The sequence below is a fragment of the Tupaia chinensis genome, unplaced genomic scaffold (genome assembly GCF_000334495.1).
Source record: "Tupaia chinensis unplaced genomic scaffold, TupChi_1.0 Scaffold148904_1, whole genome shotgun sequence".
NCBI classification, from domain to species: Eukaryota; Metazoa; Chordata; class Mammalia; order Scandentia; family Tupaiidae; genus Tupaia; species Tupaia belangeri.
Genome location: NW_006208752.1, coordinates 1,931,001 through 1,958,834, shown reverse-complemented (window position 1 = coordinate 1,958,834; position 27,834 = coordinate 1,931,001). Strand labels below are relative to the sequence as shown.

Below are 27,834 nucleotides of genomic sequence, written 5' to 3'. Positions count from 1 at the left end.
TTGTTTCTAAATAAAGTTGCTATGAACATTTGTGTAACCTAATTTTTTTGTTGCTGAGATTTGGGGTTTAGGAAAACAGATCTTAACTTCACTGACTGATAAACAGAAAAATAAGATTAACTTAAAAAAAAACTTCATGGAGAGCAAGTGTTAAGCAGTAAGAGGTTAATATGATTCTGCCAAGTCAGTTGATGTGCCGCTGACAGCCTGCCTTGGCTTCAGCCCACATTATGCTTCCTGACTAAGTGAATCATGTCAGGAGTCTTAGGCGTATCAGTGGCGCAATGTTGAACACAGTTGCTGATTTATGAATTCCTTGAAAGACAGACTCAGGCTCCTAATAGTGCGGACGTGATGTGACAGGGTTACACTGCTATTATTCTCTGGGCACTGACCCTACGGTCTGGCTGCCTCCTATCCTCTGAAGCTCAGGTCTGTTGTACTTATAATTCTACAAAACAATTTTTTGTCCTCTGGCCTGCTGCCATGAATCTAGGCCAAATTCCTGTTTTCAAAGTTTTGCCAACACACATTATCTGTTTTTTTCACACCAATTCAAGCTGCTGCAATAGAATCTGCTTTTGGATTTGGCCAGCCTGGTCTTCTCTTGGGAAACATTAACACATGACTGACAAGTTAATAGAGGGCAAAAATTGATTGCAGAGGTTTGGGCCTAACTATAGATTTTATTTTGGCTTGTTTACAAGTATGCTATAAGCTGTAGAAGTAAACTGTGAATATTGGTCAATTATTTTTGAAGGCCTTGTGAGTTTCTTTAAGCTATTTAACAGATGATTTTCCCACTGTAGACATGCTCCTGGTGTCTGCAAATCCCTTCGACTTTCACTTTTGCTCTTGTGGAGAAATTGCTGTGGAGAGCTTGGATGATGCTGAAGAACTGCTAGCCACAGAAGTAAGGATTATTAATTGTTAAAGTCTGATACTGACAATGAAAAAGGAACAAAAGCATCTTAGAGTTCCATTTTTCTTAAGGGAAAGTGGCTTTGCTTCCCCTGAAGGTGGATGGGTGGAGGGTTGTTATTGCATACTTACTGTAAACATTGTCCGTGCAGTATTGATAACTTTGAGAAAGAAAAATGAGAAAGACTGTATTTTAAATAATAATTTTTATATTGATTAAAAAATCTCTTTTAATTAAAAGAGAAGAGAGAGAGAAAAAGAGACCAAGAAAGCGAACCACAAGGTCTGGAACTTGAACTGCAGTCAGCCATGTAGGAGTCCAGCTCCTTGACCATGCCAGCTGTTGGCCCCCCAAAAACATATTTCAACTCAACTTCTTTTATTTGGTGTTTATATTTGCAGTATTTATTGTTTTTATTTATTTGAGATTGCTTTTAAATGGTCATTTTTGTGTTTTCTTTGTTTGTTTTCCATTTTGCCAGAGAGCATGTGCACTCACCATTGAGAGAGACAGAGAGAGAGAGAAAGCACTCTCCAATGAGGCATGGTCATATTGCAGTCTCTCACCTTCATTTCTGCATTGTGTTGGAATTTGGGGCATGCATATACACGCACCTAATATGTTTTTCAAGTCACTGGAGCAGGGATTTGATGTACACTTTGTGGGCTCTGGCTCCCTCAACCACCAGGCCTCCAAGTCAGCCCCATTTTGGTGTTATGTTCTGCTTTTTTTTTTTTCCCTTTTTTTTTAGAGAGAGATTTTTTTGCTATAGGCTGTGTGTGCTCACTGGAGAGACAGAGAGAGAGAGACAGAGACAGAAAGCAAGAAATCACCCCACAGAAGGGATGGTCATGCCTCAATCTCTTCTCCTCCATTGTCCTCTCAGGATTTTGGTCATGCATGCACATGTGCTCCATGTGAGTTTTTAAGACGGCAGGTCTGGCAGTCAAACCACAATCAATTACATGGGAGTTCAAAGGATGTCATCATGACACCATCTGTTGGTCCCTGTTGTTGTTTTTAATTTAATTACAGGGCACAAGTGCTCACCAGAGAGTAAGAGAGATAAAACAAGAAAGCACCCCTTCATGGGGCATGGTCATACCACAATCTCTTTTCCTCCATTTCACCCTTCTTTCAGGATTTTGAGCCTGCATGCATTCCTTGAAAGACAGACTCAGGCTCCTAATAGTGCGGACGTGATGTGACAGGGTTACACTGCTATTATTCTCTGGGCACTGACCCTACGGTCTGGCTGCCTCCTATCCTCTGAAGCTCAGGTCTGTTGTACTTATAATTCTACAAAACAATTTTTTGTCCTCTGGCCTGCTGCCATGAATCTAGGCCAAATTCCTGTTTTCAAAGTTTTGCCAACACACATTATCTGTTTTTTTCACACCAATTCAAGCTGCTGCAATAGAATCTGCTTTTGGATTTGGCCAGCCTGGTCTTCTCTTGGGAAACATTAACACATGACTGACAAGTTAATAGAGGGCAAAAATTGATTGCAGAGGTTTGGGCCTAACTATAGATTTTATTTTGGCTTGTTTACAAGTATGCTATAAGCTGTAGAAGTAAACTGTGAATATTGGTCAATTATTTTTGAAGGCCTTGTGAGTTTCTTTAAGCTATTTAACAGATGATTTTCCCACTGTAGACATGCTCCTGGTGTCTGCAAATCCCTTCGACTTTCACTTTTGCTCTTGTGGAGAAATTGCTGTGGAGAGCTTGGATGATGCTGAAGAACTGCTAGCCACAGAAGTAAGGATTATTAATTGTTAAAGTCTGATACTGACAATGAAAAAGGAACAAAAGCATCTTAGAGTTCCATTTTTCTTAAGGGAAAGTGGCTTTGCTTCCCCTGAAGGTGGATGGGTGGAGGGTTGTTATTGCATACTTACTGTAAACATTGTCCGTGCAGTATTGATAACTTTGAGAAAGAAAAATGAGAAAGACTGTATTTTAAATAATAATTTTTATATTGATTAAAAAATCTCTTTTAATTAAAAGAGAAGAGAGAGAGAAAAAGAGACCAAGAAAGCGAACCACAAGGTCTGGAACTTGAACTGCAGTCAGCCATGTAGGAGTCCAGCTCCTTGACCATGCCAGCTGTTGGCCCCCCAAAAACATATTTCAACTCAACTTCTTTTATTTGGTGTTTATATTTGCAGTATTTATTGTTTTTATTTATTTGAGATTGCTTTTAAATGGTCATTTTTGTGTTTTCTTTGTTTGTTTTCCATTTTGCCAGAGAGCATGTGCACTCACCATTGAGAGAGACAGAGAGAGAGAGAAAGCACTCTCCAATGAGGCATGGTCATATTGCAGTCTCTCACCTTCATTTCTGCATTGTGTTGGAATTTGGGGCATGCATATACACACACCTAATATGTTTTTCAAGTCACTGGAGCAGGGATTTGATGTACACTTTGTGGGCTCTGGCTCCCTCAACCACCAGGCCTCCAAGTCAGCCCCATTTTGGTGTTCTGTTCTGCTTTTTTTTTTTTTCCCCCTTTTTTTTTAGAGAGAGATTTTTTTGCTATAGGCTGTGTGTGCTCACTGGAGAGACAGAGAGAGAGAGACAGAGACAGAAAGCAAGAAATCACCCCACAGAAGGGATGGTCATGCCTCAATCTCTTCTCCTCCATTGTCCTCTCAGGATTTTGGTCATGCATGCACATGTGCTCCATGTGAGTTTTTAAGACGGCAGGTCTGGCAGTCAAACCACAATCAATTACATGGGAGTTCAAAGGATGTCATCATGACACCATCTGTTGGTCCCTGTTGTTGTTTTTAATTTAATTACAGGGCACAAGTGCTCACCAGAGAGTAAGAGAGATAAAACAAGAAAGCACCCCTTCATGGGGCATGGTCATACCACAATCTCTTTTCCTCCATTTCACCCTTCTTTCAGGATTTTGAGCCTGCATGCGTGTGTGCCTAATATCTTTTGCAAGACATCTAGTCTGGGGCTTAAACCTTGCATTTGGCCATGTGGGACACTGCAGTCACTTTAATCACCATTCTATGGGCTGACTGTTCTTATTTGTTTTAACAAAAGAGTGTAATCATGCTATATATTCTATTTCATATATAGAATTTGCTTATCTAATTTAATTTTATAGGCATTCCAGGTATCATTTAATCATTTCATAAATATTTAAATGGATACTTACTATTTTATCAAGCATTCTTCCCAGAGTTTATTGAGCCATTTTTCTACTGTTAGACTCTAGTTTTCTGTTTCCTCATTGTGGAAAGTATCTTCATAAGCAAATACTTTTTCTGTATATCATATTCACCTTATGCTAGATTCCTAGAAGTGACACTCCAAGGTAAGAATTATGAATTTTTTATAATCTCTTGATACATATTTAAAATTAACCACTAGAAGGATTGTACCAGTTCCCACCCTCCTGGAATGTAGGAGAATGCCTCTTGACCAGGCGTAGCAGTTTCTTAGAATGAGATTCTACCGTGAGGTGGCATTTCTTTTCTTAAACACTTCTTTTTCCCAGTTTTTTAAATGTGTCTACTCTGAAATAAAGTCAGAACATACAGAATCAGAGAAATAAGCAATCTAGCCCTTATGACACTTTCTGCCATAGCCAAGAAAGGCAAAATAATCAACCTCTGACAGCCAGTTGGTTGTCTGTGGCTGGAAGGGAGAGGAGTAACACAGAGCAATGAAGGAAAGTTCTGAAACTACTGGAACTAAACAAGCCAGTCTTAAACCTTCCTAACTCTCTTTCAAGGGGTTGGGATGACTGCAGGCAACCAAGTGCCAACAGGGCTGATTTGCATGGCTTTGAACGGGACTGTCACACCTCAGTCTGTGGCATAGTCTCATTCCCTGCAGCCCACAGCTTGAAAGTGGGGAGGCGTGGCACGCAGCAGGAGGGAGGCGCTTACTGCAGCTATTAGGCAAATGAAGGCACAGCCATCTGTTTCTCTTTCACAGAGAGCAATGGACATCTTGGGCTTTCTTCCTGAGGAGAAGTATGGGTGCTATAAACTTACCGGAGCCATCATGCACTTTGGAAATATGAAATTTAAACAGAAACCCAGAGAAGAGCAACTGGAAGCAGATGGCACAGAGAGTAAGAATTCCTTTGAAGATGGGACTTAGGGTTCTTTTTCAATTCTTGACCCAGGCCCCCTCCAGTTTGCTTGCAGTTGACTTGGCCTCTCGGTCTGGGGAAATTACTGACATTAATCAATACCAGCTCCCTGGATTGCCATTCCTCAAAATCTCTCTACTACCCTCATGATGCAGATTCCATCCACTGCAGAATAAGAAGTACTCTTCAATGAATAATTAACAATGCTAGTGAGTTTGCTAAACTGAGGTAAAAGAGGATTGACTAAACTGCAGTTTGCCCTCAGCACATAGACTATAGAGAAAACAGAAAGGGCTAAATCACCATAAGATGTAGCGAGTGGCATGAACAAAGACCCAGGGAATTCCAAAGGCAAAGTAACTCCACAGGGTGAGACCTGGTTGGTTTTTTCATTCCTCTTTGAAAAATCTATAGTCTTGCCTGCTTACCAAAAAGATTTGAGGCCTCTTATAATGAGTGACCTGTCTAGAAAAATTATGAAAATAGGAAGCCACGATATGTAAAGAAGGACAGTTTTATAATTATTATAATTAATATTCAAAATATCTGCAACTGAAACAAAAGGAGAATACCCAGCCATTCAAATCCTTCCACTAGTAGGGTCTAGAAGATGGTGTAGTGATTATGTCACTGTACTCCCACATGGACAATAACAGTTCAAGTCCTGGGCCCAGTGGCTTAAACTCATGCCAGGAATGTGTGCATGCTTGCCCACGATCCCCAGAGGTGAATGGAGGAGAAGGGATTGCAGCATGGCCATCCCTCTGGGGGGTGACTTCTCGCTTTGTATCTCTCCAGTAAGTGCATGCCTCGTCTCCATGCCATAATAGCAAAAATCTCTCTAAAAACAAAACAAAGCAAAAAAACCCTTCCACAAGTAACTTTTGTAAAAAAAGTTCTATTTTAATTGTGGTAAAATATACATAATATGAAATTTATCATTTTGGTCATTTTCAAGTGTTTGGTGCAACAGCATTAAATACATTCACACTGTGTGCAACCATCACTGCTATTCATCTCTAGAACATTTTAATCATCCCTAACTGAAACTCCTGTACTCACTAAACGAAAGCTCCCCATCACCATTTCCGCCCACTGCCCTTGGCAATTCTATAAATTTGATTAAGTACTACATGGAAGTGGAATCATACAGTATGTATCTCTTCATGTCTGGCTTATTTACTTAGTATAGTGCCCTCATGCTTCACATCTGTTGTGGTATATATAAGAATTTTATCCCTTTTTAAGAATGAGTAGTATTCTATTGTACATATATACCACATTTTGTTTATCTATTCATCAGTGAATGGACACTTGCATTGCTTCCATTTTTTAGTCACTGTGATTAATGCTTACATGAATGCTGGTACATAAATAATCTGTTTGTGCCCGTGCTCTCAATTCTCTTCAGTTTCTTTCAATAAGCAGGAGAGCAATTGCTGGATTAAATGGTAATTCTATGTTGTTATTTAAAAATTTTTTGAGGGCACGTGTGCTTCCCAGAGAGAGAGAAGAGAGGGAGTTAGCACACCCACAACAAGGCATGATCATGGCACAATCCCTTCCCCTCCGTTTCTCCATCCTGTTAGAAATTTGAGCACACACACACAAGCTCTCAGCATGTTTTCCAAGCTGCCAGGAACAGGGTTTGAACTTTGTGGTCAGCCATGTGGTATCTGGTCCTTTAACCACTAGGCCGCAGTGCTAGCCTGATAATTCTATTTTGAGAAAACCTCATACTATTTTCCCTAGTTACTGTATATTTTACATTTCTACCATCAATGTACAAGTGTTTTATTCTTCACATCAATGCTACACTTCTTTTCTGTTTTTGTTCTTTGGTAATGCCATCTTAATGTGTGTAAAGTGCATTTCCCTAATGATTGGTGATGCTGAGCATCTTTTCAAGTGCTTATTGGCCATTTGTATGTCTTCTTTTGAAAAATGCTTATTCAAGACCTTTGCCCTAATTTTATATTTTAGCTTTTTATTATAGGGCATGTGTACTCACCCAGGAGAGATAGAGGAAGTAAGAAATCACTTCCCAGGGGAATGGCCATGATGCAATTCCCTTTCCTCCATTCTCCTCTCAGGATTTTTGGTATGCACATACAGAAATTTATCATTTTGGTCATTTTCAAGTGTTTGGTGCAACAGCATTAAATACATTCACACTGTGTGCAACCATCACTGCTATTCATCTCTAGAACATTTTAATCATCCCTAACTGAAACTCCTGTACTCACTAAACGAAAGCTCCCCATCACCATTTCCGCCCACTGCCCTTGGCAATTCTATAAATTTGATTAAGTACTACATGGAAGTGGAATCATACAGTATGTATCTCTTCATGTCTGGCTTATTTACTTAGTATAGTGCCCTCATGCTTCACATCTGTTGTGGTATATATAAGAATTTTATCCCTTTTTAAGAATGAGTAGTATTCTATTGTACATATATACCACATTTTGTTTATCTATTCATCAGTGAATGGACACTTGCATTGCTTCCATTTTTTAGTCACTGTGATTAATGCTTACATGAATGCTGGTACATAAATAATCTGTTTGTGCCCGTGCTCTCAATTCTCTTCAGTTTCTTTCAATAAGCAGGAGAGCAATTGCTGGATTAAATGGTAATTCTATGTTGTTGTTATTTAAAAATTTTTTGAGGGCACATGTGCTTCCCAGAGAGAGAGAAGAGAGGGAGTTAGCACACCCACAACAAGGCATGATCATGGCACAATCCCTTCCCCTCCGTTTCTCCATCCTGTTAGAAATTTGAGCACACACACACAAGCTCTCAGCATGTTTTCCAAGCTGCCAGGAACAGGGTTTGAACTTTGTGGTCAGCCATGTGGTATCTGGTCCTTTAACCACTAGGCCGCAGTGCTAGCCTGATAATTCTATTTTGAGAAAACCTCATACTATTTTCCCTAGTTACTGTATATTTTACATTTCTACCATCAATGTACAAGTGTTTTATTCTTCACATCAATGCTACACTTCTTTTCTGTTTTTGTTCTTTGGTAATGCCATCTTAATGTGTGTAAAGTGCATTTCCCTAATGATTGGTGATGCTGAGCATCTTTTCAAGTGCTTATTGGCCATTTGTATGTCTTCTTTTGAAAAATGCTTATTCAAGACCTTTGCCCTAATTTTATATTTTAGCTTTTTATTATAGGGCATGTGTACTCACCCAGGAGAGATAGAGGAAGTAAGAAATCACTTCCCAGGGGAATGGCCATGATGCAATTCCCTTTCCTCCATTCTCCTCTCAGGATTTTTGGTATGCACATACATGCACCTGGCATGTTTTATAAGCTGCTGGGTCCAGGACTCAACCATGGAGTCAGCTACATGGAATCCAGCACCTTAACCCCACACCATCTGCTGATCCTTGCCCTATTTTTAATTAGGTTGTTTTTTCTTGTTTGCAAATAATATTTGAGGTCAATCTGTGCTAGAGATTATTTTTGATGCTAGGGATACATCTGTGAACAAAATATTGTTCCTAATGTGGGAGATAAACAATACATATGCAAACAGATAAATATATAGCTAGTCATAGTGAAAAGAAAAGAAAGCAAAGTAAAAGGTTAAAGAGTAATGGCAGATGAGGGTTGCTGTTAGTAAGTGGTCCAAAGGCCCACTGAGAGAAGAGGGTGCTTGAGAACAGAGAAAACAAGATGAGGGAATTCACACGATGTGAAGATCTTGTAAATAGTCTATGTATTAACTTATTAATGTATGCTTTAATGCCATCCTTTTTTCTTTTCTTTTTTTAATTGTCAGAAGGTGCATGTGCTTATAGCAGGGTTGGAGGGAGGGAAAGCACCTCCCAATGAAGCATGGCCATATCACAATCTCTTTTCCTCCATTTCTCCATCCTGTTGGGATTTGGGCATACATTCATATGCACCTAGTGAGTTTTTCAGGTTGCTGGATCCAGAATTTGAACCAAGTTCAGTCAGATGAGATCTGGCTTCTGATACACTTCACTTAACCACTGCACTATAGGGCTGGCCCTTTGGGCATTGCTTTTTTATTTGGTCATTATTTTCTTGCCTTTTCCTTTTCCAAAATACTTTGTTTCAAAGAAACAAAAGCAGAAAATACAAATGAGGAAATAAAATACAGATAGTCCCTGATTTATTATAGCTTGATTTAGGATTTCTCAATGTTATGACGGTATAGGCTGACATTTGTTTCGTTTTTGTTTTTAGGTCACTGTGACTTTGGCTTAAAATACTAAGGATCACATTTTGTTTTCACTTTCATTACAGTATTCACTAAATTACATGAGACAGGCTTTATTGTGAGGTAGGCTTTGTATTATACAATTTTGCCTAACTACAGGTTACAGTAATTGTCTAGGCACATTTAAGATAGGATAGGCTACACTACAATTTGGGGGAGGTTAGGCGTATTTAATGCATTTTCAATTTACAGCAGGTTTATGGGGATATAACCCCATTGTAAATTAAAGAGCATCTGTAGTAATCTCATCTCTCTGGTGGCTCCTGTATAGCTTCTCTGCCAGAGCATCTTCATCTTCCCTACTTGGTATAGAGCTACAGGACTTAATCCTTGAATCTTATTTCTTAAGTGATCACCTTAAAATCAACATGTATAGAGCTGAAATTTATCCCAGCCTGCCTATGCAACTAAACTCTTTATTTCTCAGTCTTTTTTTTTTAAGAGAAATTTTTTTGTATAGGCTGTGCACACTCACTGGAAAGACAGAGAGAGTCAGAGACAGAGTGAGAAATCACCCCCCAGAGGAGATGGCCACGCCACAATCTCTTCTCCTCCATTCTGCTCTTGGGATCTTGGGTACAAACACACATGCAACTGGTGTGAGTTTTAAGTTACTAGGTCTAGGACTTGAACTGCAGTTGACTATGTGGGAGTCCAGTGATCCAGTGATGTAACCATTATGTCATCTGAGGGTCCCCATTTCTTAGTCATCTTAATCAAAGTCAACTGGAGCCTTCCAGTCACCCTAACTCAAATCATAAAACCATTTTGAAATCTCCTCTCTTGTTATTTCTGTCTTTGAAATATATTCCCCAGACTCACAACTTCTGATCAGGACCATGTCCCTTGCTTTCACTTAGTCTCATCATTTCTTGTGAGATTATTGCAATGGTTTCCTTCCTTGTCTCCCTACCTACACTTTGCCTGTGATACACAGTTCTGCACAAAGAGCTGAGTGTCAGGCACAGGGTCAGGCAGTCCACCACTTTCCTCTGCTCTAAATTCAACAATGGTTTCCACCTTCCTTCAAAGAAAACCCCCATTTTTATCATAGTCTACTTGTTCTTTACAATGCCTTCCTAATTCCCTCTCTAATTCTGAACCCTACCACGTCCTTTTCTCTCACTCCCCTCCACTCAGACCCCAAGTCCTCCCAAGTTTCCGTTTGAGTGTGTGAACTCTCCTGTTGTAGGACATTTTCACTAATTCCGCTTTCTGTCTGAATCTCTTTATAGGTATCCGTTTTAAAGATAATGTTGAAAATGTTTCTTATAATTTTGTATGATTTTGTTTGTGACTCTATAACAGCAGGAACAGTATGATTTCAAACATTTTTGAGAAAGTATTTACATGTCAACTACTCAAATTGTTGAAAAGCAAATACCCAGCACACTAGTCACACATAATCCTTCTCAATTCAGCCCTGCCAGCTTCTTTAACCACCAGGCCACAGGCTAACCCTATGTTTTTGGGTTTTAAAATGTGCCTGGTGCATAGTACTAAATAATTATTTAATTAAATAAATCCTACGTACTTAGGGACAATCACTGTTAATGCCACAGGACATATATTTTATGTCTTTTTCTAGGTGAACATGCATGAGTAACTATTTTTAGTTAAAAATACATGATAGGATTTTTCCTGTTGTTTCATATTTTTTTTACCAAATTACATATGAACATCATTTATCTTTTCTGCAACATATTTTTAGATTTCTACAAAATATTCCATTGTACAAATGTACCACAATTCATTTAAATATCTTATTGAATATTTATTTTCAGATTTTTGTTATTATTAACATCTTTGGACTAATATACAGTGTATTCATGCTGGGAAAATTCATTTTACAAGCTGTAATGATATACAGTAATTGAATATATAAAAAAAGAAAAAAGAACAACAAATAAATATTTATAGATTCAAAGATATGCACACACCACATGCACACACACAACTATATATATATACATATATATATATATATCTTTTTAGAATAAATTTTTAAGCACCAGCAAATGGCATAATGGTTATGTCAGTGGACTTCTGCGTGGTCAATTGTGGTTCAAGTCCCGGACCCAGCTACTTAAAACTCATGCTGGGTACATATGCATGTGTGCCCCAAATCCTAGAGAATGGAGTAGAAGGGATTATAGGATGGCCATCCCCATCTGCTTTGCCATTTATATACTAGTTATCAGCATGAATGACTTTTTCACAGACTTCACCAAAATTGGCAATTATCATTTTCCTATTAGAAAGGCTTTATGTTTTTATTTATTAGTAAAGTTAACTTTTTGTATGCTATCTATTTGTATTGTTTTATTCTCAGTTTATTCTGAAAATTGAGGTACTAGATTTTTCTTAGTGATTTCTAAGGCTTCTTAATATATTAATGTTTGGTAATTTTTCCCCAGCTAATCATTTAGGATGGAATTAAAGGAGGTGAACAGATGGGGTGGAGAGGGCAGAGCACCTAGCCTAGTGGGACACCCAGTCTTTACCTTTTATTTGAGATCCACTATCACACTTCTTTCTACTGCGTATCCTCTGGTATCCTAAACTCTGCATGTCCAAAGTTCAATGCATTTTCTGCCCTAACTATTGTCTTTCTATTAACCTTTTTATTATCATTACTAGTTTTGTTGGCATATAATAATTCTTTATATGTATGGGATATGATGTGATTTTTTGGTAAGAATACAATGAGTAATAGTTAAATTGGGATAAATAACATATTTATTATCGCAATCATTTGCCATTACTTTGTGTTGGGAACAATCAAGATCCTCTTTTTAGCTACTCTGAGATAGACAGTAAATTGTTGTTAACTATGGTTACCCTACTATACATTATAATGCTAGGCTTGTTCCTTTTCTCTATCTGTAATTTTGTTTCTGTTAACCAATATCTTCATAGCCCCATCTTGCTTACGCTTCTCAGCCTCTGGTAAAAATTCTACTCTCTACTTCTGTGAAGTCACACTTTTTAGTTCCTACATGTAAGTAAGAACAGTAGTATTTCTCTCTCCGTGCCTGGCTTATGAAGGAATCTTCAAAAAATTCATAGAAAATGTACATTAGGAACAAAACTATTCGTAGATTTCAAAATTTTTTGCACTGAAATAAATATGTACTGTAATTTCATTTTCCCACAATTTTTTTAAAGTTTTCTTGTATTTCACTTAACACGTGATCCTCTACTTCCTCCCACATTACCTCAAATAAGAGGATTTCATTGTTAATGGCAAATAAGAGGATTTCATTGTTAATGGCTGAATAGCATTCCACTCTGTGTGTGTGTGTGTGTGTGTGTGTGTGTGTGTGTGTGTGCGTCACATTTTCTCTATGCATTCTTCTGATGATGGGCATGTAGTCAATTCTATATCCTGGCTATTGTGAACAGTGCTGCACTTAATATGAAAGTGTGCATAGCTTTATAGCATACTGATTTCCTTTCCTTTGGATATATGCCTAGTAGTGTGGTTGCTGGATCATACGGCAGTTCTATTTTAGTTTTCTGAGGAACCTCCGTTCTGTTTTCCATAATGACTGCACTGATTTTCATGATTCTGCCCTTCTCTCCACTTCACAGGCTGGAAATGTCTTAGTTATCTTTCTCTATCTCTTTTTCCCTTTCTAATAATTTGTTTAAGACCTTCTGCATCTTGCACTTTGGCATCTTACAACTTTTAAAAAAAGAATAATTATTTATTTATTTATATTATTATTATTAATTTATTATAGGGCATGTCCGTTCACCAGAGAGACAGAGAGAGAGAGAGAGAGAGAGAGAGAAAGCAAGCCACTAGGTCTGGGACTCAAGGTCAGTGCCCTAACTACTATGCCACCTGCTGGCCTTGGCCTCCTACAATTTTTCAATTCTCCTCACTGTTTTGTTTTGCACTTCCACAAAACCAATTATTCTGATGCATAACTGTAATTATTACATTTTTCTGCTCTAGGTTCCTTTAACATTCCCCCCCACCACATTTTTTTTAAGAGAGATTTTTTTGCTATAGGGCTCATGTGCTCACCAGAGAGACAGACAGAAAACAAGAAATCATCCCCCCCAGGGGGGATGGCCACACTACAGTCCTTTCTCCTTCATTCTCTTTTGGGATCTTGGGTATGCACACACATGGGCCCAATGTGAGTTTCAAGCCAGTGGGTCTAGGACATGAACTGCAGTCGACTACGTGGGAATACAGCAATGTAACCATCACACTACCTGCTGGTCCTGCCCCCAACTCTGTTTTTTTAACTGATAAAGTGGCACTATGTGTCTTCTGAAACACTTATTACCCTCTTTTCTCAGTCTGTTGCATAATCCCTGCCTTTGTGGTCAAATCTATCTGGATTATAAACTTTTCTTTATATTCTTTGTACTATCCCACCTCTGTGGCTTTAAGTGATGCTATTCTCAGTCTCAGAAGTTCTCGTATGTGCTATCAAAACTCTCCCATCCTTCAAGTCTCCAAAAAAAAAAAGTCTCTTTTAAGAAAATTTCCCTGGAACTTTTTGCAGCCCATAGAAAACTCTCTATTTCAAACTTTCAAACTTCTTGGTCTCTGTATCTGTTATGAGTTGTTGTCCAGACTTTTTTTTGCCTATGTTTTATTTACTCTCATGGATGATGAACTCCTTGATACTATGGACTTTGTCTCGTTATCTCATCTTACAATAACATCTAGCATGAGATTCTGCCACAGCAGATATCTGGCAAACTTTGTTCAGTAGGTATTGACACGTGAACAACTCAGAAATCATGTTACAACCTTCCATAAGAGACGCAATTTAAAGTGATTAGCATACCCCCCTTTTTCAGACTATCCAGATTATAGATTGATGAAATAGGTCTGTTGATGTCGCTCTTTCTCTCTCTCTCTCTTTCTTTTTTGTTGCATGTGAGGGTACATCACACACACAGAGAGAGAGAGCACTTCCCAATGGGCTGGGACCATGTCACAGGCCTTTTCATCCATTTCTCCATTCTGTTAGGATTTTAGGCATGCATTTACAATCTACCAGAGCCAGGATTCCAACTGCCTTTGACCATTTGGAATCTAGCTTCCTATGCACAGTTTACCTGCTGTTATGGGCTGGTCCATTGTTCCTTTCTTTTATATCTGGTTATTTACAGATGGGACTGAACTCAGAACTGTAAGGTCTGAAAACAGTGCTTTTTGGATTTGTCTACCTCCTTACCTGTTTCCAAGTACAGTTACACTTTGTTCTATCTTCTTGACTTTGAAGTCAAGATTTGCTTACCAACTTGGCTACCATCCTCTAGGCAGTAGTTGGCACACTTGACTGCACAGTGTAATCACCTGGGGGACTTTTAACTTCTTTGAGGCTCATCCTCACCAGTATCAAAGAAAGCAGATTTCTGGGGGTGGGATGCAAGTATCAAGATATATTTTCATGACTTTCTAGGAGAAACCAAGGTGCAGCCAAGGTTGAAGACCACTGTCATAACGACTTTTTTCTCCAACTTGTATGTGTATCATAAATACCTACTTAGCGGGCTAAAACTAGAGGTCCAGACACTTACCTACTTTAGTGAGTGTGGTCCTCAGGTTCTCTATTAGCTCTCAAGGCTGTTTTGGGGAACACCAACATATGACAACTGCCGCTTTACCTGAATGTTACCTCTCCCAGGTAAGAGTGTGCAGCTTAATTAAAATACAGAGGTTCATTCACAAGGTCTTTAAATAACTAATGCTTATTAGTGGAGATTCCATACAGTCTCCTTGGGAACATGATGAAAATGTGTTGCAGACATTGTCTGGTCTATAATAGTATTTCCTAAAGGTTAGATGGGCATTTATTTATAGATTTATGCTTTCATCTTGGTTGTAAATGTTTAGTGCAAAAACTTACTCTTTTATTTTTTTAGAATTATTGTATTTAACTTAATTTATTTATTTATTTATTTATTTATTTATTTATTTTAATTCGACTAGGGCAGGGAAGAGAGAGAGAGAAAGTGAAAAAGCAAGCCACCAGGTCCAAGATTTTAACTGCAGTTGGCCATGTGGGAGTTCTGTGCCCTTAACCACCACGCCACTTACCAGCCCTAATGATTTATTCTTTGGAACATGATGACCACTAAATGTGTGTGTGTGTGTGTGTGTGTGTGTGTGTGTGTGTGTGATAACTAAATAAAAGAGAACATATGTAATGTTCAATGTCAACTTCTGGGTTACATCCAAGACACACCAGTCTTGTCTGTATATGTCAGTCTTTAGAGTGGGTGAGGAATAATTCTATAATGTTGGAAGCTATTTCTGTTAAATTTTAAGGTGGGATACTGTACAGAGAATTTAGGTTTCTTTTGTTCAGGAATAAAAATAGACTCAAAAGGACTGTTCTTAACACTGGAAAAAGGATGTATGAAGGCTCTTGGTGTGGGAAACTATTCTTTGAAACTATTATTACCTGTGTTATCCATCTGAATGCTTCCTAAGCTTGAAAAACCAAATTCCTATATTTTTTTAAAAATAAAACCTGGACAGACAGTGTGGAATTGTTCATTTTTCACATTGTCAGTTACCATTCATTTCCACTTATACTAACCAGGAGCGTTGCATTTCTTCCTTTCTTTTTAATGCTTTCACATTGAATTGGATATTCTCTGTAAGTCTCTTTCAGTTCAAAAAATTATGATTCCAACCCACTGGATTCTCAACTGACAATAATCAGGCTTTTGTCTCTAATCATGACATTCTTAACAGTGACAACATTGTATAGACTGGGCATGTCTGTTCTACTTTGGATTCTCCATTTATTTTCCTAAGCAGTTTTGCATTTTCAAAGCTTTTACAGCACTGAGTACTCAGGCAATTATCATTGGAAATAAACTAATAGGAAATAGGTATGTAGACTGTAGAACTACATGTATAATATATATTGACTCATTTACTTAGCAAATCAAACATTTCCAACCTTTTAAGTTTCTGTGAAAAATTTGAAGGCTTGCAAAAGGAAATTAATATCATTAATATAAATGACATATGGCTCACTAATTGTGTTTTGTTTTTTCTTTATTTCTTGTTTAAGATTATAAAATTTCATACTTATTTAGTGAGGCAAAGAAAGTCTGCATTACCTTCTATTGTAAAATATTCTACAGAATGGTGCTGGCAGGTGGCATGGTGGTAAAGGGCGCTGGATTCCCACATGGCTGACCATGGTCTGAGACCCAGACCTGGTGGCTTGTTTTCTCTCTCTCTCCACTCTCCCCTATGATTAAAAAAAAAAAAAGTAAATAAATAAATAAAGTTAAATAAAAAATAATTCTTTTAAAAAAGATACTCTGTAGAAACACTATGTCAGATGTACTAGTATAACTCAGAAATTGTTTAAAATGGAAAATGTAGCAGAGAGGTTTTAGATGAGTGAAATACTTGTTTTGTTTGGTATCCGAAATAATCTACAATTTGAAATACGTTTGGTACATATTGTTTGTGCTGCTGTCATTTTTAACAGCCAATGTAATAGCTGCCTATTTACTTTTCCTGTTGATAACACTTATCCTATGCTCCTTTCCTTAGAAAGTGGAAGTTTTGTTTTATGAAACTATACTTTTGGGGTGTAAATGTTCTTACTGGGCATCAGAAAAGACTAGGGAGCAAAGAGAGACTTTACAGAAAAGGAAATGGATTTGGATAGACACTGGGCAAACATTCTGGCTTCTGTTGATTGGCAATTGTCTTGAATTATCAAATTACACGGTCCAAGTCTATGTTTCATTGAAAGAGTCCACAAGCATATAACTTAGAAGGAGAAAACACATCAATAAGGATGGGATTTTTCATGACCTTCAGACAAATAGTTCTTTTTAGAAGAGAACTAAGTGTCAAGTAATACATTTTTTTAAAATGAGATGTAATTTACATACCATGAAGTTAAGACTTTTTAAAAATTATTTTGCTATAGGGTGTGTGCATTTGTTGGAGAGAGACAGACACAGAGAGAGGGAAAGTGAGAAATCACCTCCCCAGGGGAAGCCCATGCCACAATCTCTTCTCCATTCTTGTTGTGAGATTTTGAGCATAGATGTCCATGTACCTGATGTGATTTTCAAGCTCCTGGGTCCAAGACACAAACCGTAGTCAGCCATGTGAGAATCTATGCCTTTGGGGCCACTAACTGGTTCCAAAGTTAACACTTTATGGTATATAATTCACTAGGTTTTAGTATATTTACAAGGTTGTACAACTATCACCTCCATCTAATTCCAGAATACTTTGTTGCCCCGTAAAAAACAACTGTGTTCATTAGAGGTTACTTCCTCTTCTTCCCAACCCCTGGCCAGTCTCCTTCTATCACTATGGATTTCCTAGCCTGAAAAGATCACATAAACCATGCAATATGTACCCTTTTGTGCCTGACTTCATTCACTTAGTGGAATGTTTTCAAGGTTTTGTTATGTTGTATCATGTATCAATACTTGATTACTTTTTATGGCTGAATTATATTCCATTGTATGAATATACTAAACTTTGTTTATCCATTCATTAATTGATAGAAATTTCATTTTTTTTCACCTTTTGTCTGTTATGAATAATGCTGCTAAGACCATTTCTGTACAGATTTTTGTGTGAACATATGTGTTTATTTCTCTTGGGTATATATCTAAGACTGAAATTGCTGGATCTTATAGTAATCCTATGTTTAACTTAGGAGTAACCACCAAACTGTTTTCCAGAATGTTTACATTATTTTGTATTCCCACCAGCAATACATGAAGATGCCATCCTTTCCACATCATTGTCAACACTTGTTATTGTCCACCTTTTTGATAATTGCCATTCTATATAAGTGAGTGAATTTTTAAAGTGATTTTTGTCTTACATTTCCAAGAAATAGATTCCTTTAAACAGTTGATATTCAGGCATTTATTTCAAAAACTACGATCTACTTTGGTATAGTAGTTTAAACACACTATCTTCTGACCTCTGGGTAGTTTATTTGGCTATGATGGAATTAATTTTAATAGTGTGTTCTTCCCTCCCTCTCTCCTCTTCCATCTTCTGTTCCTTACTTCTATGACAGGTGCTGACAAAGCTGCTTTCCTCATGGGCATTAACTCCTCTGAGTTGGTGAAAGGCTTGACCCACCCTAGAATCAAAGTTGGTAATGAATATGTTACCAGAGGTCAAAATATGGAACAGGTAAGGTGATATTTCAAAAGTACTACCCTTTTATGATCTTGTAATAAGTGTATACATATTGGATTTGCATATTTTGCTACTACTGAGAATGTTTGCAATGAGTTTCTTCTAAAAAAAGGTAAAAAGGGGGACCAGCAGTTAGCATAATGACTATGTCGCTGGACTCCCATGTAGTCGACTGCAGTTTGAATCCTGGACCCGGTGGCTTAAAACTCACACCGGGCGCGTGTGTGTGCGTGCCCAAGATCCTGAGAGGAGAAAGGAGGAGAAGGGATGGCAGTGTGGCCATCCCCCATGGGGGGTGAATTCTTGCTTTCTGTCTTTCTGTCTCTCTCTGTCTGTTGAGCACACGTGCCCTATAGCAAAAACCTCTCCAAGAAAAAAAAAAAGGCAAAAAGAGCTACTATTATGAGCATTCCAAATGTTTTTGCTTATAATGTGCACCACAGTAGATGTTTTTGTGTTGAGTCTTTCTAGTCTGAAATATGCATTTTGACAGTTTTCCCTTAGGTAACAAGTCTCTTTGCAGGCAAAGACATCACTTGTTGTGATCAACATCCCTGTTGTCCTGCTAAGAAGCTTTTCAAGCTGTTGGTTCCTGACATGAATAAAATTGGCATCCTTCACCTATTTCACATATTGACTTCTTTAGTGGAGCAGACACATGGGAACACGTTAGTTGAGAAAGGGCTTCAGAACATATGCTGAAGTTAGTATTTGAAGGGAGGAAGGGGCTGAGAACAGAAATGAAAGATGGAAAGTTATGTAGGGTTTGTGTAGCATCTAGGAGGATGTTATCATGATCGAATAACAAATTCTCTGAAGTCTGCTGATTTTGAAGCTTTGCCTTAATAGAGAAAGTATTACCCAGGGTTTCTGGGTATTGAGACCCTATAAATATGCCAGTAAATTTCAAAATAATAATTTACATCTGTAATGTATATTAGTCAAAATGAGATAGTCCATGCTAAAGTAACACATGTATATTAAGACCTCAGTAACAACAACTATTTATTTCTTACACCAAGTTGAAAACATATGTAAGCCTTTTTCCATTTCATAAATATGCCATCTGGAACACAGGGCCTGTAAAGTTGTTGAAGAAAGGGAAAAGGGGAACCAGCAGTTAGTATAATGGCTATGTCGCTGGACTCCCACATAGTCGACCACGGTTCGCGTCCCGGACCCGGTGGCTTAAAACTCACGCCAGGCGCATGTGCGTGCATGCCCAAGATCCCGAGAGGAGAATGGAGGAGAAGGGATTGCGCTGTGACCATCCCCCCTGGGGGGTGATTTCTCGCTTTCTGTCTCTATGTCTCTCTCTGTCTGTCTGGCGAGCGCACACGCCCTATAGCGAAAACCTCTCCAAAAAAAAAAAAAAAAGGGAAAAGATAATCTGTGGAAAAAATATACTCACCTTAACTGCTTGGGTCTACAAGTGATAATACTTTTACTAATATTGCATTGGTAAGAATTGGCTAAATTATTGTCTTAGCTATAGGAGTGCTAAAAAAGGTAGTCTTTCTGGAAAGACTGATGTGGTGAAGAGACAGCTCGCTCTTCCTTACATGCTATATATAAAATGTCACAAGTGTGATCTCCTTCCATCATGACAACACTAAGAGACAAGTAGGAAGGGAATACTAACATTTTTCCAACCAAGGAAACTGAGGGTAATGGAACTTAACATGCTAAAGGACATGCAACTACCATAGTATTCAGGTGATTCTCAGATTGTCTTACTCTACACACTTTCTGAACTTGAGAAAGAGATGAAGTATACACATTTGTGATAGAGGACAATTATTTTTATTATAGTAAACTAGTTCTCTCTCTCTCTCTCCCTCTTTATTTTTTATTTTTGAGAGGTTTTTGCTATAGGGTGCATGCACTTGCCACAAAGACAGAGAGAGACAGAAAGACAGAAAGCAAGAAATCACCACCACCAACAACACCCCTGCCCAGGGAGGATGGCCACACCACAATCCCCTTTCTTCCATTTTCTTCTCAGGGTCTTGGGCAAGCATGTACATGCACCCGACATGAGTTTAAGCCACTGGGTCCAGGACTTGAACCATGTAAGACTACATGGGAGTCCAGCGACATAGCCACTACACCAACTGCTGGTCCCAATAAACTAGTTCTCTTGATGTATCAAAGTATCTGATGACCAAAAAATAAAGAAAGAAAAAAGTATCTGAGTACCTTTGTCATTTAAAATATTTAAACAGTTAATCAAAATCAATTTTCTAGTTTAGCCTACTCGTTAAGTCAATAATTCTACGTTTCCCATAATACTAAATGTACTATATTGAAATGATCTGCTTACGTTTTTTTCCTTCCTGGAAACCCGAGCTCCTTGAGGTCATAGACTGTGTCTAACTCATCTTAGTACCCTTATGATCTAATATAGTGCCCTGAAAGCACCAGGCACTCTGCAAATGTGAAAACAGACTAAATGGAGTTGAACTTCAATCATGATCAGCAGGATAAGTAATTGAGCTATTTTTTGGCAGTGGGCTTAGAGTTGTTTGGCAGTTTCATGCTTTCTTAGACATTTTCCAAAACATGCATGCATGACATGCTGTGATTATGCAACAAGGTCTTTTTCTGTATAAGACTAGCCCACGGGAGGAATGAAATAAAACGTTTGCCCCTTTAATATTATTTTCTAAGGGACTGGGTTACCACATCAGCCTTCATCATAATAGAACCAGTGAAGCAAGCTAATATAATACTATTCAATATGAAAAAGACCTACCTCATTTCTCTCTCTGTCTGTCTTGGAGATAGAATAAGAAAGCACACTGTAAGGCTTTTCTTTTCTTAGGAATTTTACTGACTTTGTAGAGACAATTGCTACTGCTAAGAATAGAACTGTGTATGCTCTGTTGATGACAATTGCAAAAGATGGGGAAAATTATCGCAGTGCTAACACTATACAAAATTTAGTTCTAGCTCTAAGGCTACTAACTCTGATACCTTGGTTGAATATCTTCATCTCTTTGAGCCTTCCAGTTAAAAGTTTGAATACTTTTGTTTCTCAATGGAGGGGTGATTGGAATTTAACATTGATAATTATTTCCTGATGTAGGAATGTCTTGCCCATGTAGATATTCGGCATTTCTGGCCCTCATCCTGGCCCTCAGATAATAAAACCCAGTAACATTCTCAGTCACATATTAACAAAAACATGCCTTTCATATTTCTAAACATACTCCTTGTGTGGGAGGTACCATCCCAAGTGGAGAACCAGCATATATGATTATCACGGTTCTTCAAGTCTCATATTTCATCAGCCCATCAGTGCTCCATCTATTAGAAATAAAATAGCTTAATTTTATAAAGATTATCAGTGGTGACAAAACAATAATAATCAGTAGCCACTGAGTACTCACTGTGGGTGCTGTGCTAAGTACTTTACATAGATTATCTCTTTCCATCTAATAGCAAGTCTGCAAAGTGTATCTTATTAATAATATTTCCATTTAACAGCTAAATGCAGTGATTTTAGAAAGATTAACTGCACAAGGTGTCACAGCTAGCAAATCTTTGTGAGAATGAGGAAGAGGTAAAGGTGAGACAAGAGATGGAAAAGGAGGAACTGACATCTGTTGGATACCAAGTGCCAAACATAGTGTTTCCTCTGCCTCATGGCCTCTCTCACAGTGACTCTGAGATGGGCATTCTTTATTATTATTGTTTCACAGATGAGAAGGGCAGGGAGCAAAGTGGTTAAAATCTGACTGTTCGATTCCATTTAATTTTTTTCTGTTTGTTTATTTTTCTGTTGTTGGTGGTAATTTTTTTATCCTGCAGGATTGCCCCCAATAATCAAAGTCTTCTGTGAGGTAATGTTAAAAAGTTCTAAGAAATGGGTCCAGTTAACCCCTGAAAAGTGGAAGTATAGATTTAGTTGTCTCATTCTTTCTTCACTGGATAGAAAATGATGAAGATAATTAGAATGATTAATAAGCAAAGAGTATCTTGGTCTATTGGTTCCATTAATTCATTCAGCAGAAATCGTACCATCTATTTCTCCCTCTGCCTACATCTTCAGCCTTTTTTTCTTGTATTTCTTCACCTGACCAAACAATTTCTCTCCCATCCCTACTTCAAGAGTATTTAGGGCATTAAAAGGGGGTGAGCAAGTTAGTCATGTTCTTTTTAAAGTTTCAAAGTGACTGCTGTTGACAGAGAGTGATTTCCTCAGTGTTACAGGGGAAGAAAATCATTCCTGATGCTTTATTTGTACGGGTGTGCTCTTGACGCTGATAAGAAAGAACGGTGATGCCATCCGGCTTATGGATTACTGTGGAAATGACTCAAGATAACTGATCAGAGAGTGGGTGACTCATAACTAAATCACCACTAGACACCAACTGGCTCCTGCTGAGTGCACTCTCCTGGGCAGAAGGATGGATGTGATAGGCTTATTTTAAATGTTAAGTCGTTGAAGCACATTCTGTTTCCAGACTTGGAGAATGCCCAGCTGAAATGCACTCCTACTTGGAGTCTGTCAGAAGCCTGGCACTACAGCAGCACTTTTGCATTACGGAAGCAGGAGCTGCATGTGTACAGCATCTTCTAGGCACTGCAGTTGGAGCTCTCCCCACTGGGTTACTTCAGCACCTTGGCTGCACCCTTCCAGGGAAAGGAAATGCTGCCTGTTCTCCAGTAGAAGCAGCAGAGTCAGAATGAAGTACCAAATGGCCTCTCTCCATGCAGGGAGTTGAGAGCAACGCTGAGAACTAATAGAATGAAGGATGGGATGCTGGGGCTTGAAAGAATGAGTTTTTCAAGGGAAAGACTCAGTCCAAGATGCTGCATTCCAGAGAGGTTAGGTCACTTATTTGCCACAGGTTACACAGTTGATTAGCCGCCACAGCAGCAGCGGGCAACACATATTCCTAATCACGATACCACTACTTTTCAAATTTCATTATTCATATTGTTAAAGAAAAAAATATCCTGACACTTGTTAAAATGGTAAGGAATATTTTATATTTGGGACTATTCAATTCATGGTATTACAGTGGGAGAGAGATTGGGCTTAAATCTGAAGACAACAAAGATAAGTGGGAATTTACAGCAAAAGAGCAGAGAGAGAAGGGGATCAGTAGGTGGAAAAATACTAAGAGACATCAAGACGTGGGGGAAATCTTGCTCAAGGCAATCCAAGAATTTATATATCAAATGTGGAGGATGAGGACTTTAACAGGTATCACAAGCGAGGGTTTCTCTCTGAAGTGACTTAGGATTCTTACTGCAATTGTGCTAGTATATATGGTAAGTAAGGGCAAAGCTAGGGTGCGGGAGAGTGTGACTAAAGTTTTATCAAGTAGGTTGCTAGGGGTTATGTTAGAGTACAGATTCTGATCCACTAGGTCTGGGACTGGGTCTGGAAGTTTACATCTTTAAAAGCTCCCAGGTGATGCTGCTGTTGCTGGTGTTAGAACCACATTTTGAGGCGCAAGCCTTTAGAACACATTAAGGCACCATATTTAACACTGGATATTTAATCATTTAATAACAAGAACATGAGTTCTCTCACCTAAGCTTTTGGTAGGGAGGTACTAGTACCAGACTGGCTGTGATTCCAGCCTGAGGACTGAATCCAGGTTTGGCTACCTGTTGCCTGAAAGTCAATACTCCAGGATCAAGTGTTGGTGGAGAGAGGAGGTAGCTTTATTTAGGAAAATGGTGCCCTGGAAAGACAGAGAACTAATGTTCAAAGACTATCTCTGAAGTCAGAGATGGGACAAGGAATTTTAAGGGGACAGAAGAAAAAGGAAATGGGTGGTGGGGCAAGGCAAGGGAAATAAATGCTCTTTTGCACAGTAATCAGTCATTTTCTTGATCACATGAAGACTTATTGGCACCAAAGTTGCTATTTACAACTCTAGTTATCTTGCCCACAAGGCCAGAATGTTCCTTCTTATCCTTCATTTTCTTAGACATAGCTACTCTCTGACAGGGATCTCATGGCCCAATTCTTGCAAAAATGCAGCAAAGCTATGATTAATTTTTTTGTTACAAGTTAAACAGTAAAGTGAGGTCAGAGGGCAAAGGGGCAGCAAACTATGTTTAATGGCCATTCTATTAGGTCACATTTAATGTGGAGTCAGTTTGGTGTCTTCTTGTAGCTCAGCTACAGCATCATCAGGCTAACTTGCTCCTTTCTCCTCCCCTTCACCTGTCCCCCTCTTTTTTTTTTTTTTTTGGGAGAGGTTTTTGCTATAGGGCGCGTGCACTCACCAGACAGACAGAGAGAGACAGAGAGATAGAAAGCGAGAAATCACCCCCCAGGGGGGATAGTCACGCCACAATCCCTCCTCCTCCATTCTCCTCTCGGGATCCTGCGCACGCACCCACATGTGCCCGGCGTGAGTTTAAGCCACCGGGTCTGGGACTCGAACTGCGGTTGACTACGTGGGAGTCCGGTGACATAGCCATTATACTAACTGCTGGTCCCCCTTTCCTCCTCTTTCCTTCTCTTCCTTGCTGCTTTCTTCCTTTCCTCTCATAGTATTCAGCATAATGAACCTCAGAGGATCAATAAATACATTAGAAAGTGATTGCTAATAGAGAATGTCTGAGATTAGAATGAAGCAGTGTTTTCAATTGATATCTAGGTAAGCTATGCTGTTGGTGCCCTGTCCAAGTCTATCTATGAAAGGATGTTTAAGTGGCTGGTAGCACGTATCAACAGGGCCCTGGATGCCAAGCTGTCCAGGCAGTTCTTCATTGGCATTCTTGACATCACCGGCTTTGAAAACCTTGATGTAAGTATATCTGGTAAGAAAGAAGATGATGCATATTTATAAAGAGATTTGAAAATGTGACTTAAACATGGGAAAATATGATCAAAACATGATGAGAATCATTCTGCAAGTAGGCTTAATTACCTTGGTTGAAAAAGAGCTAAATTTAATGTTAATAATTATTATTAGCATTAAGAATCTATTAATTTCTTGGTCCAGCAGGTGGCATGATGGTTAAGGCAATGGACCCCACATAACTGGCTGCATGGTTTGAGTCCCAGAACCAGCGGCTTCAAAAACACACTGGGTACATGTATGTGCTTGCCCAAAATCTCGAGAGAATAGAGGAGAGGGACTGTGGCATGACCATCCCCCTTGGGAGTTGATTTCTCACTTTCTCTCTCTCTCTCTCTCTGTCTCTGGTGAATACACATGTCCTATGGGGAGAAAAGCTAAAAAAATTATTAATTTCTTAACTCAGCCTTAAAATAAATAGAGGTTAAGACTTTTATGATTTTTAGGTAAAATACCATTAAGCATTATTTTATTTTAATCATCTGGAGTTTCCAGGTACATGTGAGAATTTGTTCCTCTTTGATCTATTGGCCATTGTACATAGGTTTCTCTTTACTGTATATTATTATTTTGGGGTTTCTCTTTACTGTATGTTCTTTCAAGTAGACCTCAATTTTATTTTTATCTGTTCTTTTTAACCTGTTCATATCTTTGAAGTATAACAGCTTTGAGCAGCTTTGCATTAATTTTACCAACGAAAAATTACAACAGTTCTTCAATCATCACACATTTATTCTGGAACAAGAGGAATATAGAAAAGAAGGCATTGACTGGGCATCCATTGACTTTGGTCTGGATGTGCAAGGCTGCATAGATCTCATTGAGAAGGTAGTGCATGTTTTTCTCTTTGTCCATTTCATTTAAGGAGAACTCTTTGCTTGCCAAGTTGGTCCATGTCGGTAATAGGCTCTGTCAGAGGACGGGAAATGGAGCAGGAGAGCCCTGCACATTTTGACTTGACAGTCTCAGTGTGCAGCCCCCGTGGCACCCTAACCAAACTCCACGTCAGTTGACCTACTCCATCATCACTAATGCAGACTGTCGCTACACATTTGCTGCTTACGCATGGCCTCTACTGTTAATGTGTGAAGAAACTTGTCGAGATTAAAAATGGTCATGCTCCTAACTGGAAAAACACAGAGCTGAAAATATGAGCACTGTAGAGCCTGGCTGATTAACATAAGGTGAATGAGTAGACCCAGAGCAGCTTAACAAAATTTGGCAAATTAGCATGCAAACAAACAACTGCCATAAATCCTCAAGGCCACTACCTTATAGATGTAGTTTGTTCATTTAATTGGACAAGTACCAGTTAGTTTAAGTAATTTATGACAATACTTCATGGCTTATTAGTAAATTAGCTGCAGTGTTCGGTTTCTGAATTCAATGATGTTCGCATATGCTGAGATCTTGCCGTGTGCCCTGGGAAAGATTAATGGGGTCTGCTGGGGGTAATCTGTATGGACTTTTTTGTGGCTTTGTCTACCAGAGCAAGCCTGGCAGCATTTTAGCAGTTACATGCCCCTCGTATCCTGCTATAATTGCAGAGAATTTTAGATGCAGACCTGGGGAGGTCAAAGCCGTTAACTTTCTGAAAGCTTCCTAGCTACAATGTCCCATTTGAGTCTGAACAATCCTGTCAGGAAGAAGCTGAGGTGACTGACCTCTCTGTTCTTTGCAAGCCTCAGATTTATCAATTAGTTTCCTATCAATTTTATTTATTAGACTTAAGATGAAACAAAATCTTCCTTGAAAATCACCATTGTTTCTAACAGGAATAGACATGATATTGAGTTTACTTCTTTTGTAACTAGAGAACTTCCTGGAGGTAAAACAGGCTAATTAAAAAAAAACAGAGAGATAGTGAATCAACCATGAGCTGATTAAAAATAATAATAATAACAAACCAATCACCATTTAGTAAATGTTTCTGGCATTAAGAAAGCTCTAGTTTTCTGATTAGAAATAAAACAAAAAAATTCAGGTCCTCACTAGGACAGTTTTAGCTTCTGGCAATTGTCACCTGTAATATTTGCCTAGTTTGATCAAAATATGATCCAATTTTCAGACAGGAAGGTGGGACATAGACACTGTTGAGATCCTGATAGGTCTGTGAATGTTACTGATTGTTAGCTGATCTGAAGCCTACTGCCTTATTTATGCCAGTCTCAGTTATTTCAAATGACACCCTAGCAACATGGATATAATTTCCTGTTGCAAAATTTTCTACTGATAAGATAAAATAAGAGAAAAAAGAAAGTTTTGACCACAGACGATAGAAGGAAAAGATAAGTTTTTGGTTTCCTTTGAATAATTTCAAAGGAATTTAGGTCAGGCAAATGAGGAATACCAAAACCTTCCTTGAAAAGATTTTATATTTTGGAAAGATTTTATGTTAACTCCAAATTATCAGAGGAAAATTTGTGGCAAATATTAATAATCTAACTCACTCCTTGAAATAGAATGCATTATAGAACTTTTTTTTTTTTTGAAGTGTTTTTTTTTTTTTTCTATA

General features: G+C 38.4%; 1 protein-coding gene across 1 annotated transcript in view; it reads left to right on the top strand.

The window, feature by feature from the left end:
* Window positions 1-27,834, top strand: part of MYH15 (myosin heavy chain 15) — a 157,760-nt gene that overhangs the window by 25,925 nt on the left and 104,001 nt on the right. Inside the window, exons 10-14 of the mRNA XM_006170764.1 lie at window positions 810-913; window positions 4,884-5,022; window positions 18,362-18,480; window positions 25,116-25,265; window positions 25,977-26,147. Of these exons, the coding sequence (XP_006170826.1) occupies window positions 810-913; window positions 4,884-5,022; window positions 18,362-18,480; window positions 25,116-25,265; window positions 25,977-26,147 (683 nt within the window). The remainder of the gene's footprint in view (window positions 1-809; window positions 914-4,883; window positions 5,023-18,361; window positions 18,481-25,115; window positions 25,266-25,976; window positions 26,148-27,834) is intronic.